Here is a 26896-nt window from a genome sequence, read left to right as displayed (position 1 = left end):
CAGAAAATCTCAAATTCCGTTTCAGCATGTCTGAAAACGGAAATTCCGTTTCCCCATAGACTTTGTGTACAAGAAAAATTGACAATTCCGTTTACATAGAAAACCAATACGCAATGAGTAGCGATGTCAAAATGCTAGCGCTGCTCAAAATTTGCATCTACCATTGTACTAACATCGCTTTAAAATCCATATTAATCAAAGAGATTCAAGCTCATAAAATATTTAGGGAAACATAACATGAATATATTCTCACCTTTCATATTATTAGCATTATTTTATTGTTAAATGGGATTTTATCGCTGATTTTGGGACTTTTCGGACTTCGTTTTGAGCAGCCGACTACTTCCGAATATCCGCCATTTTGGATTTGATGAATCACCGTGATCATTATATTATGACCGAACGTAGAGGGCAGTAACACACTGACAGATTCTGCCTTCTATGCGGACGTTAGTGTAAACTAGTTTAGATACGATCGAGTGATGGAGAGGCTCGAGTGTAGTTACGATGTGTTGATTGTCATGATTGTTGTTGCAAAGTGAGATCGTGTTTTTTCAGTTGATATTGGTATTTTGTTGAGGATTTGGGATTAATTTCTGTTGCTTTTTGTGCATTTTGAGAAAAAACATGTTTTCCGTGATTTTCCGTTTGAAAAGCCACTTTCCGTTTCAAACAGCCGATTCCGTGAATTCCGTCCGTTTTCCGCGATCGCGGAAAATCACTGTCCCTACTTGAAGCAGCTACATGCCAAGTTCAAAATCATTATTTGTTTGGCAACCATTCATACCGCTAGTGATTAACTACATGTAGGGTCTGAACAGCAAACTACCATAAGCGGGTCGGTGTGTGTTCAGAGCAGATTTGCATTTACACATATTCATTACAACAAAATGACGCATGTTCATGTAGGTCCCAACGAGTCCCAACCGAGACCGCATTTTGATTTGAGCAACTTCGGATGGGTTGCCATGTACCAGTAGATCAATTTTTTTTTTGGGGGGGTACCCTGATAAGAACAGAGCTGGACCTCGAGGGGAAAAAGCTATTGAGGTATAAAGGGAGCCTGGTTGGGATGCTGAATTGGATTTTAGTGTGACATCCAAGGGCTTAGAAAAGGAAAGGCTAATGACTTGCAGTTGTTATGTAATAGTAGCAGACTGCAAGAATCAGGTACTGACTGCGTCTTTCACCTTGTGGCTTTCCCTGGATTCCCGTGGTATGGTATATGATCAAATAATTAGCAATGAAAAGGTGCTTACAAGATTCCAGCTAAAAGCATAGCTCTGAATTTTGGTACAGTGCCTACATGTACTGCCTTGGGAGGGTCCACATACAAGTAGTGTTCAGGAGAAAACCTATGCTTGTTGAGATGAATTCCCAAGTTTCTCAAGGATTTGCTGATAGTCCATCTGAAGTGTGCAGCAACGTGATTGGGGTTTGGTACCAAAAAAGACATTGAAACTGCCATGTCCTATTTGGACAATGCCTAAAATATTAAAGGAGGATAATATTGTAATCCAGTATTTCAAGAAAAAGGAGTCAAGTGCCCCTCCTCCTCTAAAGAGGAGAGTGGTAGAAGCCCTAGTGTGACAATGTGGTATGGTATAGGGAATGTGAGTTGATGGGCAAATATGACCATAAACCAAGAATAAAACATCAGGATGACATATTATGAACTTTAAAGAAAGCAGTTATTATGTAATTAAGCTTGTTTTTTGGTTAATGGTATTTTACTCTTCTAGATCATGCAAAAAATACTTTCAATGTTGAGATAAATGTTGTATTTTTGCACTTGTCGTGTCACTCACGCTATATACATGTAGGAGGGTACCATTTTCTATAGAGAAGGTTTTATTGATTTTGACTATATATGTGTTAGATAGTACACTATTTATGTCCATTTACTGGTACTCACAGTACTCCATGACAACTACTTGGGCACGAATCCAACCATATGTGTTAGTGGTCAGAAACCCATGTCCAAAATTTGTCGTGTCACTCACGCACCGTTTTTTAATCATATCCACTAAACGAATTGTTGAATTCAAATCAAACTCGCAGTGGCCCATGCCAGTCCTACATTGTACATAATATAGTAGTCATGATTGATTCATAACCTTTAATTTTGAAGATATGAGCCCTTAAACCTCTCCGATTGTCGTGTCACTCACGTTTGAAAATGACCATAGATGATAGATCTAGGTCATGAAACTTGGGACATAAGAGTAACCATGTATCCCTTAAAGGTCAAGTCCACCTCAGAAAAATGCTGATTTAAATCAATAGAGAAAAATAAGACAAGCAAAATGCTGAAAATTTCATCAAAATCGGATGTAAAATAAGAAAGTTATGACATTTCAAAGTTTCGCTTATTTTCAACAAAATAGTTATATGAACGAGCCAGTTACATCCAAATGATAGAATTGATGACGTCACTCACTCACTATTTTTTTGTTTTTTATTGTTTGAATTTCAATATTTCAATTTTTACGAATTTGATGATTAGGACCTTATTGATTGAAGCACATGTTAAAATAATGGAATTCCACTTGTTCAGGGAGGAATGAAACTTCATTTCACATGACAATGACGAGAAAATAAAAATATTTCATATTTCATATAATAAAATACAAAAGTAATAGTGAGTGAGTGATGTCATCAACTCTCTCATTTGGATGTAACTGGCTCGTTCATATCACTATTTTCTTGAAAATAAGCCAAACTTTAAAATGCCATAACTTTCTTATTTTACATCCGATTTTGATGAAATTTTCAGTGTTATGCTTGTTGAATTTTTCTCTTTTTATTCAAATCAATTTTTTTGGGGGGTGGACTTGTCCTTTAATATCGTATGCTTTTTTCTGGACACATGACCAAAATCAAAAGTCATTTAGGGTCAATGAAATGTGACCATGTTGGGGGTATTTGTGTAATTGTCATTACTTAGAAAGTTTATGGATTTACACATGTAGTTCATGAAACATAGACAAAAGGGTAATCAAGTATGAATTATTGTTTTGCACATGTCTTGGGTCACATGATCATGGTCAAAGGTCATTTTGGGTCAATGGACATAGTATTTTATTATCATATGAGTGTTTTCATTAATGAGTAATTATTTAACCACTTGTTCCCTCTAATGTAACATTTTGGTTGATTCCTCTTGGAAAATGTAGAATTTGTTGGGATTTATTCTTTTAAAGACCCAGACCGGAGCTACATGTAAACGATGTAAACGTGCAATTAACAAATGGGAAATATGTAAGCTACTTAGTACAATAGTGTAAGTTTGTGTATATTCACTGCTTGGCAGCTGGGTATTTTGCTGAAGAAAAACTACAATGATCAGGTTTTGTAGGGGATTTGGACAAAAGGCTTTCCATTGCCTTTCTCCAGCCTCAAGACTGACGTCATATTTTTGTAGAAGCGTTAATGATTCCATACATGTAGCTTTCAGATTCTGAATTCAATTTTTTTTTCAATTTGCAGAAAAAAAATGACAATGACAATTATTCATTGCTCAAATGGATGGAAACCTAAACTCTTCACAAGATTTTTGTTGTTGTGATTTCTGTTCTCAGCTCTTATTGGGCTTAAATTGCTATGTCAGGAAAACTTGTAATACACTGTACATAATCAGGATATAGATATAATTCAGAAGCTCTGCCAAATACTGTAGTTATAAGCTGTTATTTTCGTGTATCGTGGGGGTCCCACGGGTTGTTAAATTCGCGATTGGAAGATATACATGTATTGTATACATGTAGAAAACACTTCCTTGGCATGTCAAAGAAGCTAAACTAGTGCAAATTTACATTCCTCAAAGTCTTTATGCTGATGTGTCTTTTCTACATAAATATGTCCCTGTAAAAACACTTAAAAACTGTGGGAAAAGGTTGCTTAAATTTCACTTTTTGTCTCACCTGCATAGCAGAGTGAGACTACATGTAGGCGCCGCTTTTCCGGTGGCGGCGGCGGCGGCGGCGGCGCCAACATCAAATCTTAACCTGAGGTTAAGTTTTTGAAATGACATCATAACTTAGAAAGTATATGGACCTAGTTCATGAAACTTGGCCATAAGGTTAATCAAGTATTACTGAACATCCTATTAGAGTTTCATGTCACATGACCATGGTCAGAGGTCATTTAGGGTCAATGAACTTAGACCATGTTGGAGGAATCAACATCAAAATCTTAACCTGAGGTTAACTTTTTGAAATGTCATCATAACTTAGAAAATATATGGACCTAGTTCATGAAACTTGGACATAAGGTTAATCAAGTATCACTGAACATCCTGCATGAGTTTCACGTCACATAACCAAGGTCAAAGGTCATTTAGGGTCAATGAACTTTGGCCGAATCGGGGGTATCTGTTGAATTACCATTTTAACTTTGAAAGTTTATCGGTCTAGTTCGTTAAACTTGGACATTAGAGTAATCAAGTATCACTGAACATCCTGTGCACATTTCAGGTCACATGACCAAGGTCAAAGGTCAATGAACTTTGGCCGAATTAGGTGTATCTGTTTGATACATAAATAAAGAAAATAGTTTAGGCTCTGATTTTGTTTGAGAAATTATTTAAAAAAAAGTGAAATTCTAGCAAACTTTTGGAATCACTAACTGAACTTTCTAAGCCTTATTTTTTTTGTACATATAGAGGTGCATATCTCAGGCTTAGATAGTCTGAAATAGACTGAAAAGCCTTTAAGCATAAAAAAAAATTCTCATTACACAGGATGTTTTCAATACCAAAGCTTTGTTGTTGGGGACATTGGCACTGATTAAGAAAAATGTCAATATTTTCGCGTGTTGTTAAATTCGCGGCCGATCGCAATTCGCGAAATATGCGAAAATATCCCCCCCCACGAAAATAACAGCTTATACAGTAAGCAGGAGATAAAATATGGTGAAAACTATTCAAAGGCCGTAGATTTCATCAATTGACGCTTGCAGAAGAATATATTAATGATATCTCTATGTGATAGAAGTGAAAATAAAATGTGTAATTTGAAAGGGGGGATAATCACCTTCTTTTTCTGTGTACAACTCTTTTGAATTACACCACTTCTAACACACAACATGACGTCATGGTCTCTAGGCCGGTGTAAGCATAAACAAGAAAGTCTATTTTCGAAGCCCGATAATTGGAGCTATTCTTAACAAAAATGCATAAAGCTTGCATTTCTGTGTTAAGTAGTTTATCAGCTTTTGATTGGTATATTATTTGTCAATTTATTTTTTGGTCCAGTCTGTGTCTTTAATCAAATAAAAATTTGAAAAGAAATATTGAATGTGTGACATCAGCTCCTTTATTGCCTGCTGTTTAGGATTTACATACAATGTATTCAACTTTTTTTGTGAAAATGAGCAAAACTAAATGTTCTTATTTTACATCCAATTTTGATAAAATTTAAGTTCTACAAAGTATGCTTGTCTGATTTTTGTCTCACTTGCATAGCAGAGTGAGACTATAGGCGCCGCTTTTCCGACGGCGGCGTCGATAACATCAAATGTTAACCTGAGGTTAAGTTTTTGAAATGACATCATAACTTCGAAAGTATATGGACCTAGTTCATAAAACTTGGCTATAAGGTTAATCAAGTACTACTGAACATCCTATTAGAGTTTTATGTCACATGACCAAGGTCAAAGGTCATTTAGGGTCAATGAACTTAGACCATGTTGGGGGAATCAACATCAAAATCTTAACCTGAGGTTAAGTTTTTGAAATGTCATAACTTAATTTTATATGGACCTAGTTCATGAAACTTGGACATAAGGTCAATCAAGTATCACTGAACATCCTGCATGAGTTTCACATCACATGACCAAGGTCAAAGGTCATTTAGGGTCAATGAACTTTGGTCAATTTGGGGGTATCTGTTGAATTACAATCAAAACTTTAAAAGTTTTTGGATCTGATTCATGAAACTTGGACATAATACTAATCAAGTATCACTGAACATCCTGTGCAAGTTTCAGGTCACATGATCAAGGTCAAAGGCCATTTAGGGTCAATGAACTTAGGCCGAATGGGGGTATTTGTTGAATTACCATCATAACTTTGAAAGTATGTTGGTCTAGTTCATCAATCTTGGACATAAGAGTAATCAAGTATCACTGAACATCCTGTGCGCATTTTAGGTCACATGACCAAGGTCAAAGGTCATTTAGGGTCAATGAACTTAGATCATGTTAGGGGAATCAACATCAAAATCTTAAATACCACGAATACCACATTGGAGGTATTTGTTGAATTACCATCCTATCTCTGTAAGTGTATTGGTCTAGTTCATAAAACGTGGAAATAAGAGTACAAGTGTCACTGAACATCTTGTGCGAGTTATAGTAGTTTTCAAAGTCAGCAATGCTGCTACATGTATGTTGAATCGCGTGATGCAGGTGAGACAGCCAGAGGCATTCCACTTGTAATTAAAATCAACTTTTTTTAGGGTGAACTTGCTTAAACACTTTATCAGAACTTGCTAAGCCACAAAAATAATGCTGAATACATGAAACACATAACCTGCTCTTAGTAGAGTGGGTGTTAAAGGGGAAGTTCACCCTGACAAAAAGTTTATAATAAAAGTAGCAGACAAAATGATTAAAAATATTTCCAAAGGTTTGAGAAAAATCCTTCAAAGAATTAAAAAGCTATTAGAATTTTAAATCATTTGATTTGTGACGTCATATGCGAGCGGCATTCCTATATTGCGAATTGTTAAAATTTAATGAAATGTCATTTTTTCAGAAAATTGAAATTGGTTTTTATTCTACCTTTTGTATATCGATAAACAAATAATTTCACACCCGATCATGAATAGAAAACCAAAATAAGTCATCATGAACCATAAAAAAATGAAATTCATGCATTTTATATTACATAACATGGGGCAGCAGCTCATTTATGACATCAAAAATTCAAAACTTAAAATTCTAATAACTTTCTTAATCCTATTAACGAATTTTCCTCAAGCCTTTACCAATATTTTAAAATAATTTTTTCTGCCATTTTTACATCAAACTTTTGTTCAGGATGAACTTCCCCTTTAAGTACTCTGCATTTCAAGATAAACAGTGTTTGACTTCGTTAATCCCTTTGTAGATCACTGTTCAACATCCAGCTGCTAAGTCAATGATTGAGATTAGTAGAACACAAGATGAAGAGGTTGGAGATGGGACAACATCAGTTATCATCCTTGGTAAGCTTATTGCAAAACACCGCAAAATGTTTAAACTAATACAATGTATGATAAGAATGAATAATCACCCACCTTCAAATTCACAATAAATCTGCCAAAATGAATTTTGAAATTTATAACAATTTTGAAAAACAATATTCTATGCTTTAAAATAAAACCTGTCATTATTGATCAACAAGAACCCATATGATTTAATGTAGAAGGATATCTATAAGAGACTCTAAGAATGAAGAGAAAATAAGTGTTTGAAGTTTACTCAAGCACAGTACATGCATATTGTTCCAGCTGTGTGATGTTTCCAGCAGGTGGGGGGAAAAATGGTCTCATAAAGACCTTGGATCTTCAGACTTCATTTTTTACAGTTTAGAGAAGAGAAATTCAGAGCTGCCAACCATTAGGAAAAAAGCATGATTTTTACTCTTTTTACACCAAATTATGCCACATTTTATCGCTGATTTGGGGAGTTTTCGGACATGGTTTTGAGCAGTCGACGACTTCCCAATATCCGCCATTTTGAATTTGTTGAATCACCGTGATCATTATATTTTGACCAAACGAAGAGGGCAGCAACACACGGCCGTATTCTGCCTTATATGCGGACGTGAGTGTAAACTAATTTAGATACGATCGAGTGATGGAGGGGCTCGAGAGTAGTTACGATGTTTTGATTGTCATGATTGTTGTTGCAAAGTGAGATCGTGTTTTTTTCAGTTGATATTCGTATTTTGTTGAGGATTCGGGATTAATTTCTGATGCTATTTTTTGCATTTTGAGAAAAACATGTTTTCCGTGATTTTCCGTTTGAAAAGCCACTTTCCGTTTCAAACGGCCGATTCCGTGAATTCCGTCCGTTTTCCGCGATCGTGGAAAATCTCTGTCCCTATTTTAGGATTGTTAGTTAGGCACTGATCAGTTTTTTAATTTTTCATGTATTAAGGATTAGAATTTGTATCACTTTGGATTGTTAGAATGGGTTATTTGATGTGTTATACTGCAAAAGCATCAAATATGAACGATTTAGTGGACCTCGCCTGTTTATCCAGTTCAGCGAAGCCTCCAAACTTGCTTCTCCGCTAGATTAAAATCCACACATATTAGATCATTCTCAATTTTACAAACACTTTTATGGACAATATATATATACGAAATACGGTGAGAGATATATAGTGAGAGGGAGAGATTTATGAATCTGATTGGCTGAGAAGCACTGTTACTATGGTATTTGTCGGATTAAACGTCCGACAAATCCTTCATGAAATACTCCCCCACCCTCCCCCTCCCTTCCCCTTTTCTCTTATCCCCCAACTCTCAATCCCATTATCTTACCCCCTACTATTTCTCCCTTCTCTAACCCCTCTCTTAATCTCCTCTTATCCTCATATAGAATGACAAAATTTCATTTTCTTTCCCACGTATTGAATCTTTAGCTGGTGAGATGATGTCTGTTTCTGAACCATTCTTACAGCAGAACATGCACCCGACCCTCATCATCAGTGCTTATAAACAAGCTATGGAAGATATGCTTCAGATTATGAAGGACAAATGCAGGTTTGATAACAATTGTAGTCATACTCATTATAATATTTAAGTCTTTATATGCAATAATTGGGCTAGTCAAAATGCAAACACGAAGCACATTATATTGGGAGAGCATTTAATCACAATGATTTTCCCTGTCAAAGGGTCAAGTTTTTGTTCAACTTGGTCTCATTTCAATATATCAGCATCAGTTATGTTCCCACTAAGTAGAGATGTACATAATTGACACTAGAGGGCGGACTTCATCAAATTGCTGTGAATCCATGTTCGGGGCGGCCGCCATCTTAAAGAGGGCAAGAGCGCGGATTTATAACACACGGCTCTATGGGAGAATATCACATATTTCACTTTTTTACATTATATTTTCAATTTAATGCTGTATGCAACGTTAAAATCACAAGGCAAAACATTTTATGTTCAAATATATGATAACCATGCATATTTTATAAAGGAGATGGACTGAACATCCAGAAAACGGGGGGAAAATAGGTTGCTGTACGTGCATGACCTATGATGTAGATCAGGGCTTGGTCTGAAGTTTCCCCTCTCAGTTAATTTTGACGAAATCAAAGTAGAAATCATATGGTGAATCACTGATAATCCCATTAAATATAATATTGGAGACTATGCGACGTTATAGCTATATTTAACACCACGGGTGTTAAATCTAGCAGCCCAATCAATAAAGGACCACACCATCTGGTGTTGGAGTTACACTGCCACTGGTGTTAAGATTACCAACATTTAGGATGTTAAAATATATCAACACCAGTCTTGGTGTTCGATTTGAACACGAGTCGGAGAATGTTATGAAGTTGACACCATTTGGTGTTCATTTGACACCCTCGAACACCTGCAGAAACGAACATTTAAACGAAAGATTCACCCATTGGTGTAAAAAAAATACCAACACCAGCTTTGGTGTTGTTTCACGGTTCGGATTCACACCATTTGGTGTCCGATTTCAAGTTCTTCAACACCTGCAGCTTGACGGTGTAACTTAACACTAGGGTATTTTTTAAAATACCCCAACAACAGACAGTGTTGAGTTACTCCAGTGAAGTGTAACTTCAACAATAATTTTTGTTAAAATATTTCTATCCAACACCTGTCACGGTGTTGTTTCAACACTTCTGAGTATTTGGTGTTTATTTTACACTCTAAGTGTTGTTTCAACACAGTATATTGCTTGAATTACACTGCCGGAAAGTGTCAAATGAGCACCAAGTTGTTTCATTCAACACTTCTGAGTATTTGGTGTTTATGTTGTTTCAATACAGTATATTGCTTGAACACTGAGTGTCAAATGAGCACCAAATCAAGAGAACATATGAACACTCTAAAGTGTTAAGTTGACCTTATCTTACACCCTTGTCACGGTATATGCTATATGATGGCTTATATATTGAATAACTACTACTCAGTCGACCTCGTCGTTTTTCCCCCGTTTTCTGGATGTTCAGTCCATCTCCTTTATAAAATATGCATGGTTATCATATATTTTAACATAAAAATGTTTTGCCTTGTGATTTTAACGTTGCATACAGCATTAAATTGAAAATATAATGTAAAAAAGTGAAATATGTGATATTCTCCCATAGAGCCGTGTGTTATAAATCCGCGCTCTTGCCCTCTTTAAGATGGCGGCTGCGCAATACATGGAATCACAGCCGCATTACGCGCGCGTCAATGCGAGCGATTACTCTAGTGTCAATATACATCAGTATTGTTCCCACTAAGTACAAATGGTCCATGGGTAATACTACATATGTATCCATGATGATAATTGGGACACAGGGCAGTCATGGAAAATCCTGGAAAAAGTGGTGGTCATGGAAAGTCAGGGATTTTGAAATATTTGTGAAAAGTCATTTACCTCTTGGCTATGGGAGCTTTCCAGTTTGTCGTGTCTTGCAACTCCCATTCATGATTTCCATTCTTCCTAGTTTAGTGACATCCCAAATTCCATAACCCCTGGGAAGTCATGGGAAAAGCAGCAATTTAGTCATGGAATTCTGTTTTCATAGGTCATCTAGGGGTCAAAAGGTCAAATGATATAAGCTTTTTTTTCCAAAGTTTTTGTGCAACTTGTTCTCATTTCTTTTATTTCTGTGCATCAATTTCGATCAAACTTGTCCAAATTGTCACTGGGTAATGCAACATTTATGTTATTGAGTATGATGGGTCAAAAGTCATTTAAGTTTTTGTCTCACCTGCGAAGCAAAGTGAGACTATAGGCGCCGCTTTTCCGACGGCGACGGCGACGGCGGCGGCGGCGGCGGCGTCAACATCAAATCTTAACCTGAGGTTAAGTTTTTGAAATGACGTCATAACTTAGAAAGTATATGGACCTAGTTAATAAAACTTGGCCATAAGGTTAATCAAGTATTACTGAACATCCTATTAGAGTTTCATGTCACATGACCAAGGTCAAAGGTCATTTAGGGTCAATGAACTTAGACCATGTTGGAGGAATCAACATCGAAATCTTAACCTGAGGTTAAGTTTTTGAAATGTCATCATAACTTAGAAAATATATGGACCTAGTTCACGAAACTTGGACATAAGCTTAATCAAGTATCACTAAACATCCTGCATGAGTTTCACGTCACATGACCAAGGTCAAAGGTCATTTAGGGTCAATGAACTTTGGCCGAATCGGGGATATCTGTTGAATTCCCATCATAACTTTGAAAGTTTATGGATCTGATTCATGAAACTTGGACATAATAGTAATCATGCATCACTGAAAATTTTGTGCAAGTTTCAGGTCTCATGATTAAGGTCAAAGGTCATTTAGGGTCAATGAACTTTGGCCGAATCGGGGGTTTCTGTTGAATTACCATCATAACTTTGAAAGTTTATTGGTCTAGTTCATTAAACTTGGACATTAGAGTAATCAAGTATCACTGAACATCCTGTGCGCGTTTCAGGTCACACGACCAAGGTCAAAGGTCAATGAACTTTGGCCGAATAGGGTGTATCTGTTGAATTACCATCATAACTTTGAAAGTTTATGGATCTGATTCATGAAACTTGTACATAAGAGTAATCAAGTATCACTGAACATCCTGTTCGAGTTTCAGGTCACATGATCAAGGTCAAAGGTCATGTAAGGTCAATGAACTTTGGCCATGTTGGGTTTTTTTGTTGAATAACCATCATATCTCTGTAAGTTTATTGGTCTAGTTCATAAAAAGTGGACATAAGAGTAACCATGTATCACTGAACATCTTGTGCGAGTTAGAGTAGTGTTCAAAGTCAGCACTGCTGCTATATTGAACCGCGTGATGCAGGTGAGACGGCCAGAGGCATTCCACTTGTTGTTCAAATTGCTCTCATTTCTTTATTTCTACATCAGTTATGTTCACACTTGGTGCAAATGATTCTTGGGCAATATCTGTGTTGTTGAGAATGATGGGGTCAAGGGTCATCTAGAGGTCAAAAGGTCAATTTTTTTTCAAATTTAATTTCTTTATTTTTGCATTTTGATGTTCACACATGGTACAAATTTATTGAATGAGCCTGCACTTATGAATGTTTGTGAAAATAAATATGGTGCAATATAAATGCTGTGGATCATCATCAAATGATCCTTGGGTATTACCACATGTGTGTTCATCAGGATGATGGGGTCAAAAGGTCAAATGATAGAAGGTCATGTCCATTATTTTTTCAAGTTTTCTCTAACCTCTCTCTTCATTATATCTGTAGCAATTGTGTTGATACTCTGCACAAATAATCTTTGGGTATGAACATAAGATGATATGATAAGGTCATCTTGTTGTCAAAAGATCATATGGCATATTTTATGTTTTGGGGAATGTTGCAAGAAGTTTTTTGTCAATGGCAAGTTGTAAGCCCATTCAGCTGTGGAAGAAGCAGCAGCTAACAATCACAGTGAAAGAACATATGATATGATTTGTAGACTTAAAAGTAATGTAGGGTTATGTACTTGTTTATTTAAGATAAAAACCTACCTGATATTAAACAATAAAATGAGTAATTGACATGTCTACTTTAAGTTTATGTGGGGACAGTCACTGACCAAAATATTTTACGTTTATTAAATGACAATGTTGAAATGAAAATCAGATCATGATTGTCGGATGTTGCTTCAAAGTCTTCTTTATTTCCTTGTATTCTTTGTTTACAGTAAACAAGTAGACATCAGTGACAGAGCTCAGATGATGAACATCATTAAGAGTTGTCTTGGAACAAAGTTTATCAACCAATGGTAAGATTGTACTTTTAGAACTGATCATATCAACTGATTTGTTTGTGTTATGCCCCGCAGATGAAGTCCGGAGTGGGCATTAGGCGTTGCATCTGTCCGTCCGTCCCCCCACTTGGTTTCCACGCAATAACTTGAAAAAATATTCAATGGTTTGAAAAATGTTTGTGTGGAGGTAGATGACACCAAAATACAGGCTAAGTTCCAATTCAGAATCTGCAGGTCAAAGGTCACAGCTCATTATATATGCGAGTTGGTTTTGAAATATTCACCAGAATTAATCCCAGCTCAAGACACTGCTGCAAGTAGCTGTATTGAAAAAATTGATGAGAGACAGCAAGACCTCATTTCCATATGACACAATGAAGTGAGGGATTGTCCACATCAAATGACCAGACTGTCATATATTCTGTCAGAGATTATTATAGAAAGGGCGAGTCTTTAGGTCAAAGGTCTAAATTTGTTCATTTTATATATATGCATATTAGTTTCTGAATGATATTAATGCAATCATATTGAATGAATTTCTGATCTTGTTAAGCGGGGGGAATTTGTGTCCTTTTGACACTTCAAATTTCTAGTTAATCTTCACTTGTTCCCTCTTCACACTGGTTTTCAAATATATCCTGGTGCTGTCACGGGACAGCTACACCGCTATAAACCTGCTATAAATGCATTCACAATATAAAAGTTATCCTTGTACGGTCCTTGGATAAATTTCATATACACATTCACACTTTACAGTGACATCATTCAGTTTATTACTCTGTACCAAAGCTCATTGTAACTCTGTTAATCAAAGCTCTGTTTGGATTGGATGATTAGCGATGCTCACCAATACCTAAAATAATTATCAGTCAAATAGGCAATGAATATCATAATGTTTCATTGTTACTTGAATGGTTGTTTAGGTGGGAATAATATGTTTTAATAGAGTTTTGAGGTGGTAGCAGTTTAGAGATCAATGTTATATGTCTAAAGGAATGAACTCTTGATTTCTGAAAAAGGAAAATGATGCATTTTCCCTACAAAGTCAGAAAGGCAAATGTAAAGGATTCACCAACACCACAGATTAATGAACAATCAAATAGATCTGATGATTATTTACATGGTTACCTCATTGTGTTGAGATAATGTTGTTGTTGACTTTGTTTAATAGGGCTGATCTAGCATGTCAGATTGCATACGATGCTGTTAACACTGTATCCCTAGAGGAGAACGGCAGGAAAGAGATTGATATCAAACGATATGCCAAAGTAGAAAAGGTAAGGAGTATGTCAAGAACTTTTGCTATCCATTTTGAATCGAGCAATAAATTCCTTTTTATTAATGCAACAAATTAAGAGCCACAGACTTGTGAACATTTGAAATAAAATGGACAAGAATTAGAAAGTCATGTGTATTGGAAAAATGTGATCATGAAGCCTTTGTATTGGTAACATGCTGACTGCTGAGTAAGATTTAACATGGTGTATGGTGAAGCTACTTGCATATGACCCCCCTCCCCACCCCGCCCCCAAAGTTTAAAGATTTTTCAAACTTGGATGGATTTTCATGAAACCTGAACAATATTTTTTATGCCCCCACAGATGAAGTCTGGAGGGGGCATTAAGTGTTGCCCCTGTCCGTCCTTCTGTCTGTCTTTCCGTCCGTCCCCCCACTTGGTTTACGCGCGATAACTCGAAAAATATTTAATGGATTTTTCAAAATTTTGGGTTTGTAGGTAGATGATACCAAAATACAGGCTAAGTTTTAATTCGGAGTCTGCCGGTCAAAAGTCACAGCTCATTAAATATGCCAGTTGTTTTCAGCGTAATAACTCGAAAAATATTTAATGGATTTTAAACATTTTACTGTGTAGGTAGATGACACCAAATTCAGATTTTGCAGGTCAAAGGTCACAGCTCATTAAAGGAATGGTACGGACTGAGAGTATTTATAGCTTAATAGAGTAGAATTCACAAAGTGCTGAAAATTTCATCAAAATCGGATAACAAATAATAAAGTTATTGAATCTTAAAGTTTAGCAATATTTTGTAAAAACAGTAGTTATTAATATTCATTAGTTGGGCTGATGATGTCACATTTCCACTTGTTCTTTTGTATTTTGTTATATGAAATTAGGTTTATTCAAATTTTTTCCTCCCAAGAACTAGAAAAATTGGATTGACAACTGATTTAATGCTTTCGATATTTATTGCTGCAACTAATTTCATTTTAAGGGAGACATATTATTCACACAAGTATGAAATAATGAAAATATTATGATTTTATCTAATAACATAAGAAAACGGAAAGTGGAGAGGTGACATCATCAGCCTACGTAATGAATATTCATGACGACTCTTTTCACAAAATATTGCCGAACTTTAAACTTCAATATCTTTATTATTTGTTATCCGATTTTGATGAAATTTTTGGCATTTTGCTCAGTAAATTCTACTCTATGTATTAAGATATAAATATTTTCAGCCCGGACCATCCTTTCAAATATGCGAGTTGGTTTCCACGTGATAATTTACAAAATATTCAACAGATTTTTAAAAAATTTGGTGTGTAGATAGATGATGCCAAAATACAGGCTAATTTCAAAATCAGAGTCTGCAGGTCAAAGGTCACAGCTCATTAAATATGCGAGTTGGTTTCTGTGTGATAATATACAAAATATTTAACAGATTTTTAAAAAATTTGGTGTGTAGGTAGATGACACCAAAATTCGAATTTGGAGTCTGCAGGTGAAAGGTCACAGCTCATTATAATATGCAAGTTGGGTCAAAGGTCTGAATTTCTAGTTTTTAGTTTTATTTGTTTGCATTTGTGAAACTTGTTTAGATAACAAATGATCTTTCATTTTCCCTGATGGCATGACTATAATCTAGGTTCCTGGTGGTACAATTGAAGACTCACGTGTGTTGACAGGTGTGATGCTGAATAAAGATGTGACACATCCACGTATGAGGAGACGAATTGAGAATCCTCGTATACTGTTATTAGATTGTAATCTAGAGTACAAGAAGGGAGAAAGTCAGGTGAGTGAATTGACCTGGATATAATATACAAATATACCCAGTTTGAGAAAGTAAAGTGGAAATATTTTTATCAGAGGTTGGTTCAGCAATTACTTTTTTTCCTGAGGGGCGCGAGCCCTGAGTGAAAAAAGTAACATTGCTGGACAGGGTTGGCGGATTTAAATCACGTTGATTTAAATCGTGATTTAAATCGCGATTTAAATCACCATGATTTTTTTAAAAAAATCATTGATTTAAATCACTTCCATTGAAACATGTACAAATCATGGACAAAGTATTTGTTCAATGCAGTTTTAATTCTTCAAGTCAACTGAAAAACTTTGAATTAACTTTATATCAATAAAAGATCAACAAAGTCTTCATATCTACTTAAAACAAATTAAAATCAAATTAATAAAATCAGGTAATTCCTTAAAAACTACAGATGTATGTTGTCAATAGGTACTCATTTTTTGTAAATTATGTCGAGTTTTTCTTCTGAAATTTTACATTCTTTGTCAGTTATTATTAGTCAATTTCTTTCTTAACGTAAAGTTTTCACATAATCCAAAGACTTTTCAGAGAGCAGTTTGTAAAAAAAAAAATATAATATATAAAAGTCGATGAGAAAAGGTTTGTTGGCAGTTTTCCAGTTTTGATCCTTCGCCTACACATAACTACTTCTGTCATGTAAAATAAAAAATGATACCTGCATGTAATCAAAATATTTAACATGCCTCTTATTTCGTATTGTTACATTTATCATACATTTGATGTTTTGAATAACATAATTATAAAAATCACATTAACATAATGTAGTACAGTCATAATTTGACTGTTGAGAAAAGCTTTCTCTTATAAACCTTTTAAGTCACTGCAGCCCATTTTATGTTCAGTGCTACAAATAATGGAAGTTTTGTATCTGCATGTAATAATGGAAAGAGCTCTATAACAACAATTTGCAAAACTCAGAATAAACATTTAACACTGTATTTTAACGTTAAGATGCAGGTACTTCAGTTACAATCATTGGCAGTTGTAAGCTGTGTCTCATTTAAAATAAAATACTTCTTTTTGTAATACATATGTTGTAATTTAAGCAGTTTTGCAGTTTTTATCCTTTAAGTTAAAAGTAAGTAGATTTTTTTTCATACGTCATGGATCAAACAGATTTTTTTGTAGAGAATATGGGAATAAAAATTGTAGATTAATGTAAAAAAATCACAGTAACAGAATGTAGTATAGTCACCCTTTGACTAAGCTATCTCCTATATTGTTCTCCAAAACTGAGAGTTTTGCATCTATATCTGTAGCAAGAGAAGAGCTTTTTATCAAAAAGATCCTTAACATATACAGTTGTAGTCTCTCTTTGACTATTGTAAAGCTGTGACTAATTGAAAAAAATCATTGATGAGAAATATTTCTCTTACAAAATACATGAATACTAGTAATTGGCAAAGGGTTTGTTGGCAGTTTTGATAAGGGATTTTTTCTCTTGGATTTTTTTAAATATTTGAATGAAAAATCCCAGAGGGGAATTTTCTCTACTCACTGGGAATTCCCTATGGAATATTCCTTCATAGGCCTATGTATGATAGAATTAAGTTCAGATACATGTACATGATTCCTCAAATTTATTTTTAATTGTCCTTTTTTACTGGATTTTAATTACAAAATATGTGGTTAAGAACAATATTAGGGGTGAAATGTATAACATCAATATTGATGTCATTGTAAGAGTAAGGGGGGGGGGGGATAATTACCCTTTTTTTCGAAGGAACTTTAAAAAAATCAAAAAAATCAAAAAAATCTGATTTAAATCAAATAAATCCGATTTTTTTGATTTTTTTAAAAAATAAAAAAAATCGCCAACCCTGTTGCTGGACAAAATGAGGATAAAATATTTCCACTACACTTCCGACAGAAACGCCCGGGTAATTTGTTTTAAATTCATGCGATAATTAAAGTTTGAACGAAAAAATATTGGTAATCTAGTCTTAATTGGCCCATCTCCCTGATCTGCATGGATAGTATCTAGATCGGCTTAGCTCTAAACAAATTTGGCTTATCATTCTAAGCTAGTCGGTTCCTTAATAGACTGGCTACCGTCAGCTCACAAGCATCACTCAGGGTGCTTTGGTGTTACAAGGAGGGCGGCTGTGCTTCTAATAATTCCACTTACTATTTGTGAAGGAACTAACCCTGCTGAACTCAAATCAGAGTGAAGGGTTCCAGCCATGGCGTAATTTGGAGATTTCCTGCTAATAAGAAAACAGCAGAAAAAAAGATAAATAAGTATAGGTAATCTGTCAATCGACAGATCTTCTAATTATTAATATCATTTCCAGTGCATTATCAGACCTGCCAACCAGTACGATTTTCCCGTATTTAGTACGATTTTACGAACATATGATTTTTCTGTATTTTAATATGATTTAAGTTCAAAAATATGTTTTTACGTTTTAAAAAATGTTTACGATTTTGGCGTTCCATACTATAAAGGGATTCCGAAGCTCAGTGGCATTGGCATAGATCGCAAACTGACATGCTAAACGCTCCACAGTCCCTGACGCCGCAAATAAACGGTTTGTCGCTATTTTGTGTCGTGTAAAAACACGTGGCTGCTGTAATTGTTGTTCCAACAATGTGTACACGGCGATGCATTGTGGGGTAGCAAGATGGCGGATAATGGTGATCAAGGCGCGCACAATATCCATTCAATTAGATAAGAGACTTCAGGGGTTGAACGGGCGAAGCGTGAGTGCTGATGCACGGTGGCCTACCACTAGCGCTAGCGATAGCTAGCAAGCGGGGCCAGCGGGGGGGTGCTGGCCTGGCGCTTTGGGTTTACGTTGTTCGCTGTTCATGTGTGTGTGTGGTGAATTTCATTGCCGCGGTGTTTGCTTAAGTTGAACTCTTTACATTTTCATCTCGGATAATGGATTCATACCAAAGAAAAAGGAGAGTAACAGAGGCGATTCTTAGTCTGGACCATCCAAAAGATGGAGAATGAGTAGCGGTGAAAAGTAAGTTTGTCAAAATGCAAACTACCGGTCTAGCGGTCTTTTATCGGATGAGGCACTTGGGGTTGTGCCTGCTAGTGCCAGGCCAGCCGCGGCATGCCCCGATGATCGCGCTACGTCTGCTGCACTGGCTCTGCGGCCGTGTTGTGCATAATGGAGTCTAGCCTACTATTGGAACACAATTTATATGAAGGCAGTACTTGATTGACTCTTCAGAATATCTGAACAATTTTCACAAATCTTTTAAGTTTTTGAAATGGAAATAGAAATAGAAATAGAAATGGTTTATTTGAACAAAAGAAATCATTCGCGGCCCAAAGGCCGAATTACAGATTTTCATACAAATATAAAAATATACATGAAAATTACAACATAATGAGAAACGGGAATTAAAAACATAATTTGGGGGGAAAAATCACATGCCATGTCATTATTTTAAAAGAAAAAAAGTTAGTTCTATTTTGGTTTATGAAACTTGGACAATAGAGTAATCAATTATAATTTTGCATGAGTTTCAGGCCATCTGATTAAGTCTTTCATTATTATTATTAAAATATTAGTTTTTGATTGACATTTGTGAAAAAAAATGACAGAACATGCAGGAAATGGCCCTTTTTCCATGCTGTGGGAGGGGAGGACAACTCCCCCCTCTTTGCACGTTCCGCGCATTTTGTAAATGAAATACAGTTTTTTTGGGGGAAATACAGTTTTTGTTATCACAGAATACAGTTTTTCATTCCGAGAGGTTGGAAGGTCTGCATTATGAGGTGTTGTCATTCATGAATAAAAGCTGTTTAACTGAAGCTAATCCTAACACATTCTAAATTGGCAATGTGATAAAAACTTTTTTTAAATGCAAGTTGGTGAATTTTTCAAATGTTTACAGTCAACAGTCATTTTGATGCTTGTTGTATTCCCATTTTATTTTTTACAATTTATGACAATAAATATGAAGTAACTAATTGAGGAGCAAACACTGATTACTATTAACCTAACAAATGCTGTATACCTCTTTTTCTTTATTATAGACTAATCTAGAGATTGGTAATGAGACGGACTTCACAAGAATCCTACAGCTTGAGGAGGAATATATACAACGGATCTGCTCTGAAATCATTGCACTTAAACCTGACCTTATCTTCACTGAAAAGGGCATTTCAGGTACAATTGATCTGGGCAATTTTTAAAAAGCATTTTAGATTTGATGTGCCTGTTTTCACTTTGTCTTCTTTTTGGCAAGATATACAAATATGCTCATTCTATATCATCCTCTTATTTTCTCCTCTCTTTTCCCTTTTAAATGAACTTTGGCCATGTTGGGGGTATTATTTGAATTGTGATTGAGTTCATGAAACGTAGACATTAGGGTAATGGTGTATCACTTAAGTTCCTGTGTGAGTTTCAGGTCACATGACCAAGGTGAATAAAGGTGTTTTACGGTCAATAAACATAATTCTTTATTTCCATATGAATAGTGTTTTTTGTGATTCATTATTGGCACTGCTGCTATATTGAATTGCGTTATGCAGGCGAGACTGCCAGAGCGATTCCATTTGTTATTTTTATTTGTGTGATATAGATCTTGCACAACATTACCTTGGGAAGGCCAACATCACAGCGATCAGACGTGTAAGGAAGTCGGATAACAACAGAATAGCAAGGTATGCTGAAACCATCAATGAATATTTTTAGGCCAATTCCTTCTAGATAATAATTTGAGAAAATTACTTTTCGTATGGAAACCAAGACAAATAATCTCAGGAAGGTTTCAGATGGTTTAACATGCATGGAATTGTCCTTTATTGTTGAGTTGTGCACACCTAGTTCAATTCATACAGATGTTTATTGAAACATACCCTCAGATTTATATTGTAATTCTGGAAAAGGGTTGCGTTCAATGAAGTGTGAGAAAAATCGATATTCAGGCTCACACATCCCATTTTTGATTTGGTTACATTACTAAAGAGGAAAAATTTCAACATGGAAAGTTAATTAGTTCTGTGTGGGTCTTGATGCAACTCAGTTTTTCACCAATCTGACGAATTTCTTTACAGGCAAAAACAACATGACTTTCTTATTGATAATGTTTTTAAAGGCTAAAGTTCACTCATACAAATATTTGATCTGAATAACTAGAGAAAAATCAAACTATCATCATGCAGACATTTTTCTTCAAAGAGGATGTAAAGTTAAAGAAAGTTATTACATGAAATAATGCAATGTAAAATATCTGTTGATGTAACTTATTCACCATACTTCAGATTTTCCCTGGTAATGTAGAACATAGTTTTAAATCTTCATCTTGTATTGCTGTACTCTAGTGATTGAATCAACAGCATTTTATCAGATCTGTCTGATTATTAAGAGAAGTATTCCATATTTATTACAATGCAAAGAAAAGGTGAATATATGAGATAATCAGCTTTCACATTTGCGTATCACCATGGAGCTTTTACAGAAGGAGGTCTGACTCTCGAACGCTTTGCCCCATGCGCGGCACCGCTAATCTCCTCACAGCAGGGTGTCCATCACTGCACTTTCACATGTACAGGCGCAGACCGCTCATAAATCAGCCCTTAATTAGATAGGGAAAATTGATCAAATGCAATTTAAAACGCTGATATTCGGACCCAATGGGTAATATTAATATGAATAAATTTTGCAGATCTTAATCAACAATATCATAAAAGTTAGGTCTAGATATATCTCATCAAATGCATCCATTCTAATATTTTTTAAACGGTCCGGAGCTGAGGCCTGTATTGTGTGAATGAGCTCATCACTCTCACCTTAAACCAATATGTGAAGCACTGGAGGATACTCAATGATGCGCCCTAGCATTGTATTCGTTGTTATATTTTCAAGGCTGAACATAAAATCTTACTATGATTGAAATCAAGTTTAAAGTATGCTTTTTCCTCACATTGTAATTTCTAAGACAGGAGCATATAGGAATAGGTTTTAATAAAGCATGAAAGACAAGACATACATAAATGACTAATATTCAACTTTCTCTGTACATAGTGTGGCTGGGTTGAATCAGATTGTAATGTATTTGGTATGTATGCAAAGGGGATCATCTCAGAATTTTAACCATACATCAAAGACGTACATCAGGAATCTGTACAAAGAGAAATGGATGTTGGAAGAAGAGCAAGTCCAGTTTCGATTTAATAAAAAAACAGCTCGAAGGGAAGTTATGTGGAAGAACATCGTTTACGGCGGTGCCTCGAAGGGACCTTCAAATTATCACTGACCTCAGATTTTACGAGTAGGCTCTTATTTTCGCCTGGCGGTTTGCCGATTGATGTTAGATATCAGAGGGAAGCAGTAACAAAGGATTAACAGAGGAATTGAAAGAAGGATCTCCTGCGTTTTATAGCTCCATGGTATCACTAATGTTTTGCGTATGATATTTGAAAATAAATATATATCTTTCAATTGCTCTTTTTTATTCTAAATTCGATTTTGATATTATCTTCATTGTTAAGCCTGTCATGTTTTTTTTTCTGTTTATTCATATCAAAATTTGGTTGCACATGATATTAAAGTGAAACATTGTCATTATTTGGGAGAAATTTTGTCATTGTTTAGATTCATTTGAGCAATATCACTTTGATTTAAAACATCTGTGTTTAGAGCTTGTGGGGCAACAGTTGTCAATCGAACAGATGAACTCAGAGAAGAGGACTTGGGTCTTGGATGTGGACTCTTTGAAATACAGAAGATTGGAGATGAGTAAGTTTGCATTTGGTTGCTTATTAGGAGGATGATAACATTATGGTGATGACTGTAATGATGGTGGTGGTGGTAATGATGATTCTAACGGTGGTGATGGTAATGATGACGATGATAGCGATGAAGACGATGATTATAATTTCCATAGTTGCACTTGGTTTATTAATTGAAATTCAGTATCATGTGAAAATTCAATTTATAGATAAGGAGATGTAGTTTTTAAACTGGTAATTTTTCAGTTGTTGGTAACACTGATACACATTTCTTTATTTTGCTGGTCCATTATTCTCCACCCAACCTGTTACTACTTGGGTCCTAATGAGGATGGTATATATGGTGCATTTATGACAATACAATTCATATATGTTTTTATAGGTATTTCACCTTCATCACAGAATGTAAGAACCCCAAGGCCTGTACTATTTTATTGAGGGGTGCTAGTAAGGATGTTTTGAATGAAGTAGAACGTAATCTTCTGGATGCTATGAATGCTGCTCGTAATGTCATGCAGGAGCCTTGTCTTGTACCTGGAGGAGGTGCTGTAGAGATGGCTCTATCACATGTAAGTAACAGCTACCTGATAAACCATTTTCAACATTTTTAACTTGGGAGTCACTGGAAAAGGTGTTTTTATCCAAGAAGAGAGGAAATCCATTGTTCACTCATTTTGCATTGATCTTTATTTTAAAATAAAGTAATTCTAATTGACATGATTCATCACCCCTTGTTTCAATTTAACTGTAACTAGAAATCAATTGAACCACAAGCCATGTAGATAACCAATTTACATAAAATATCCCCTGACCAAGCCTGAAGGGTGCGAAGGAATAGAAACGCTATTTGTAGTAAGAGACCAAGTCTTCAGAATTGAGGCACTCACTAATTCTTTCTCTCTTGTCAGGCTCTAAATGAGAAGGCTAAAGCTATCAAAGGTGTTCAGCAGTGGCCTTACAAGGCTGTTGCATCAGCTCTAGAGGTTGTCCCTCGGACTCTCATTCAGAACTGTGGAGGCAACACAATCCGCACTCTCACTGCTCTTAGGGTAAGACTTTCTTGATAATTTCTTGCATGAATATTTTGGCATGAACAGTTTTTGTCTTGCCTGCATAATAGAGCGAAGCTATAGGCGCCGCTTTTCTGACAGCTGCGGCTACGTCGTCAACGTCAAATCTTAACTTAAGGTTAAGTTTTTGAAATGACATCATAACTTAAAAAGTATGTGGATCTAGTTCATGAAACTTAAACATAAGAGTAATCAGGAATTACTGAACATCCTGTGCAAGTTTCAGGTCACATCACCAAGGTCAAAGGTCATTTATGGTCAATGAACTTTTGCCATGTAGTGGGTAATTGTTAGATTACCATCATAACTTTGAAAGTTGAAAAGATATGATTAATGAAATGTGGACATAGGGATAATCCGGTACTGGTATTATTCATCTTGCATAAGTTGTCGGTCACTTGATCAAGGTCATATATCATTTAGGGTCAATGAACGTAGTGGTATGTTATATGAATGGTGTTTTTTGTGAATGATTATATTATAGTCATTTTCAAAGTCAGCACTGCTGATGTATCAAATCACATAATGCAAACGAGACTGCCAGAGGTGCTCCACTTGTTAAAGGGTCATAGGTCAATTTCAAGTCATTGACATCACATCTTTGTGTTATTTGGGAACTTTAACTTTAAAAATTTAATTGATTCTAAGTGTTTGTACATTATTTGCGATGGACTTTCGGTTGCGCTTAACTGTATAATAGCTCTTTTCGTGTACATGTTTCATAGCACTGGCAAATAAAAATTGCTGGATGTTTGTTGAAGAGGTCTTGTGGAAGACGATATCAAAACAGCAAGTATTTTACAGAACCTTAAAGGCCACCACACTCCTTGCTGCAGGTCCACGATCTGATTTTGGAAAAAATCACAGTTTACTCATTTTCTGAAAATGAATGAAAAGTATCATTTTATTAGAGGTTCTAATTAACTGAAAGAATGCTAATATAACAATGTCGTATGATTGCTATCAGATTTTGATATGTTCAATACACTATCTTGCTGCTCGTGCAAATCATACAAACCAATATATTGCTTTTTTGATCCACAGTAAAAAAAATGAAAATGATGAATATGAAATATTGATTCATTTTGAATGTTTTGTGTTTGGCTAGGCTAAGCAAGCTGACCCAGCTAATTTTAGTTGGGGTATTGATGGCGAGAAGGGTATCTTAGCTGATATGAACCAATTAGGAATCTGGGATCCATACGCAGTCAAGGCACAGACATACAAAACAGCCATTGAGGTAAGCTCTCATAGTTCATTCTCCTCTCTACCTACCTATAGGGTAAAATGTGTCTCTTTGTCAGTGCATTATGAAGATAATTTTTAGCTCAACCGGCATAGAATTTTGAAATTTTGTTGAAAAATTTAATTTCCTTTATTTTTGGAAGAAAAAGTACTTTCACCTTCATTAGTTGACCAATCAAAGCTTTTTTTATGTATCATTATTGGAATAAGACTATGGTTATTCTAAAAATAAAACAACTGAAATGTGCTTAAAAAGAAAAGTAAGAACAGGAATTTAAAACAAAGTGTTCTTTTTTGTGGGAGTGGTGTTACATGAAACCTTGGTCAGTTTCGGATAAAAGAGATGTTCAAGATTTGTCCTAGTCTGGTACTTGAGTATTTGCCTGTGGATTTCTTTGTAACAAATCTTGGTATCTTGAAGATAAAACTTTGATTAGAGCTCAATTTCCAGAGATCTTTGCTTGATTCTCAATAAAAAAAATTTAAAATTTGAAACAAGTTTGAAACCATGCAATCTTTCTATGATATTCAGACTGCCATGCTGTTACTTCGCATTGATGACATTGTCTCAGGATCAAAGAAGGCTGGTGAAAGGGAAGGTGCAGGAACGGTCGCTCCAACCACTGAATAATCCTATCTCTAGTCCCATGTAGTTAATAAGGTTGAGCTGATATGAGGTAGATATTGTGAAATATAATTGTACAAATCAAGTGGATGATCAATGTCACCAAGGAAACTGATGGTATGTTGTTGACAAATAAACCAATAATACAGCAAATTTTCATCAGTTGGGGATGATTAATTAAATAATTTTTAAGCGTCAACTAAGCTAAATGATTATTTTGGGTGAGCTCTCATCCACTCCTGTGGACTTCCTAAAATCAGTGGATTAGTCACAAAGTTTGCTGCCTGTGTGGTGGTCTGTACCTCCGTGTTTCTTGATCACAGGACTGAAGATTGGAGACAGTGTATATCAAGAGTCTCTATTCAGTACTGGATTAATCCTTTTTATCCAGTGACGAAAGCTTGCCCCTGATAATCATTAAGGTTGGTTGAAGCTTAAACATGATTTAAAAAAACAATAATTTTGCTTGGGTTGACCGTGACATTAGCTTGAGATTATGTGGCTCGTCTGTTTCAATGTATCCCTAAGTTATTGGTTGAGGATAGAAAATGGCACTTATGCTATCAAGGTATTAAATTAAACTATATATGAAGGACCGTTTTTATTTCAACATTAAACATAGTAAATGACTATCTTCATGAGGAGTCATGATGACTTGTTCCTATCTGATGTAAACTTGAAGAAAGGATTGTTTGAAGTAATTGTACATTCAATTGGACATTCTTTGGTGTTGTCATTACCAAAAAGAAATACTATCAACTAATCAATTGGTTGTATGTAAGTGAATGACAATATAAAGACCAATAGATACCCTCATATTGCATTGATATTGATGTCATGCATTCCTGGACATTGTAGGTATTATCTTTAATATGTCGTTTACTACAGGATGGGTGTTTCATAAAACTGTAATGTTAAGTTTGACTTTATGAATAATTGGAACATGTTCCTAGGTACTGTTAGCTACATGGGGATATACTATGTAGCACAAAAATGGGTTACCAGTCATGTGTAAAAGTCATTATGAACAGCTTTATGAAACACTCACATGATCTTGTATAGCTTGAAGGATGTAGTCTTGCTAATTGATAGGAGAGAAAGTAAAATGTATAGAGTGAATATGATGGAATTGAGGCTATTCCAAAAATGAATCATCTTGCACATCTAACCCCATGTTGCTTCACTTTATGAAGTGATTGAGCCATGATCATTG

General features: G+C 35.4%; 1 protein-coding gene across 1 annotated transcript in view; it reads left to right on the top strand.

The window, feature by feature from the left end:
• LOC121415024 (T-complex protein 1 subunit gamma-like) overlaps positions 1 to 26416 on the top strand; it is a 39013-nt gene extending 12597 nt beyond the window's left edge. Inside the window, exons 5-16 of the mRNA XM_041608073.1 lie at positions 7112 to 7208; positions 8636 to 8756; positions 12904 to 12984; positions 14141 to 14246; positions 15861 to 16010; positions 20041 to 20173; positions 20592 to 20673; positions 22652 to 22750; positions 23126 to 23312; positions 23652 to 23792; positions 24922 to 25053; positions 25591 to 26416. Of these exons, the coding sequence (XP_041464007.1) occupies positions 7112 to 7208; positions 8636 to 8756; positions 12904 to 12984; positions 14141 to 14246; positions 15861 to 16010; positions 20041 to 20173; positions 20592 to 20673; positions 22652 to 22750; positions 23126 to 23312; positions 23652 to 23792; positions 24922 to 25053; positions 25591 to 25689 (1428 nt within the window). The 3' untranslated portion in view covers positions 25690 to 26416. The remainder of the gene's footprint in view (positions 1 to 7111; positions 7209 to 8635; positions 8757 to 12903; positions 12985 to 14140; positions 14247 to 15860; positions 16011 to 20040; positions 20174 to 20591; positions 20674 to 22651; positions 22751 to 23125; positions 23313 to 23651; positions 23793 to 24921; positions 25054 to 25590) is intronic.
• Positions 26417 to 26896: the final 480 nt, after the last annotated feature.

This window comes from Lytechinus variegatus, chromosome 5, assembly GCF_018143015.1.
Source record: "Lytechinus variegatus isolate NC3 chromosome 5, Lvar_3.0, whole genome shotgun sequence".
NCBI classification, from domain to species: Eukaryota; Metazoa; Echinodermata; class Echinoidea; order Temnopleuroida; family Toxopneustidae; genus Lytechinus; species Lytechinus variegatus.
This window is presented reverse-complemented; position numbering and strand designations above follow the sequence as displayed.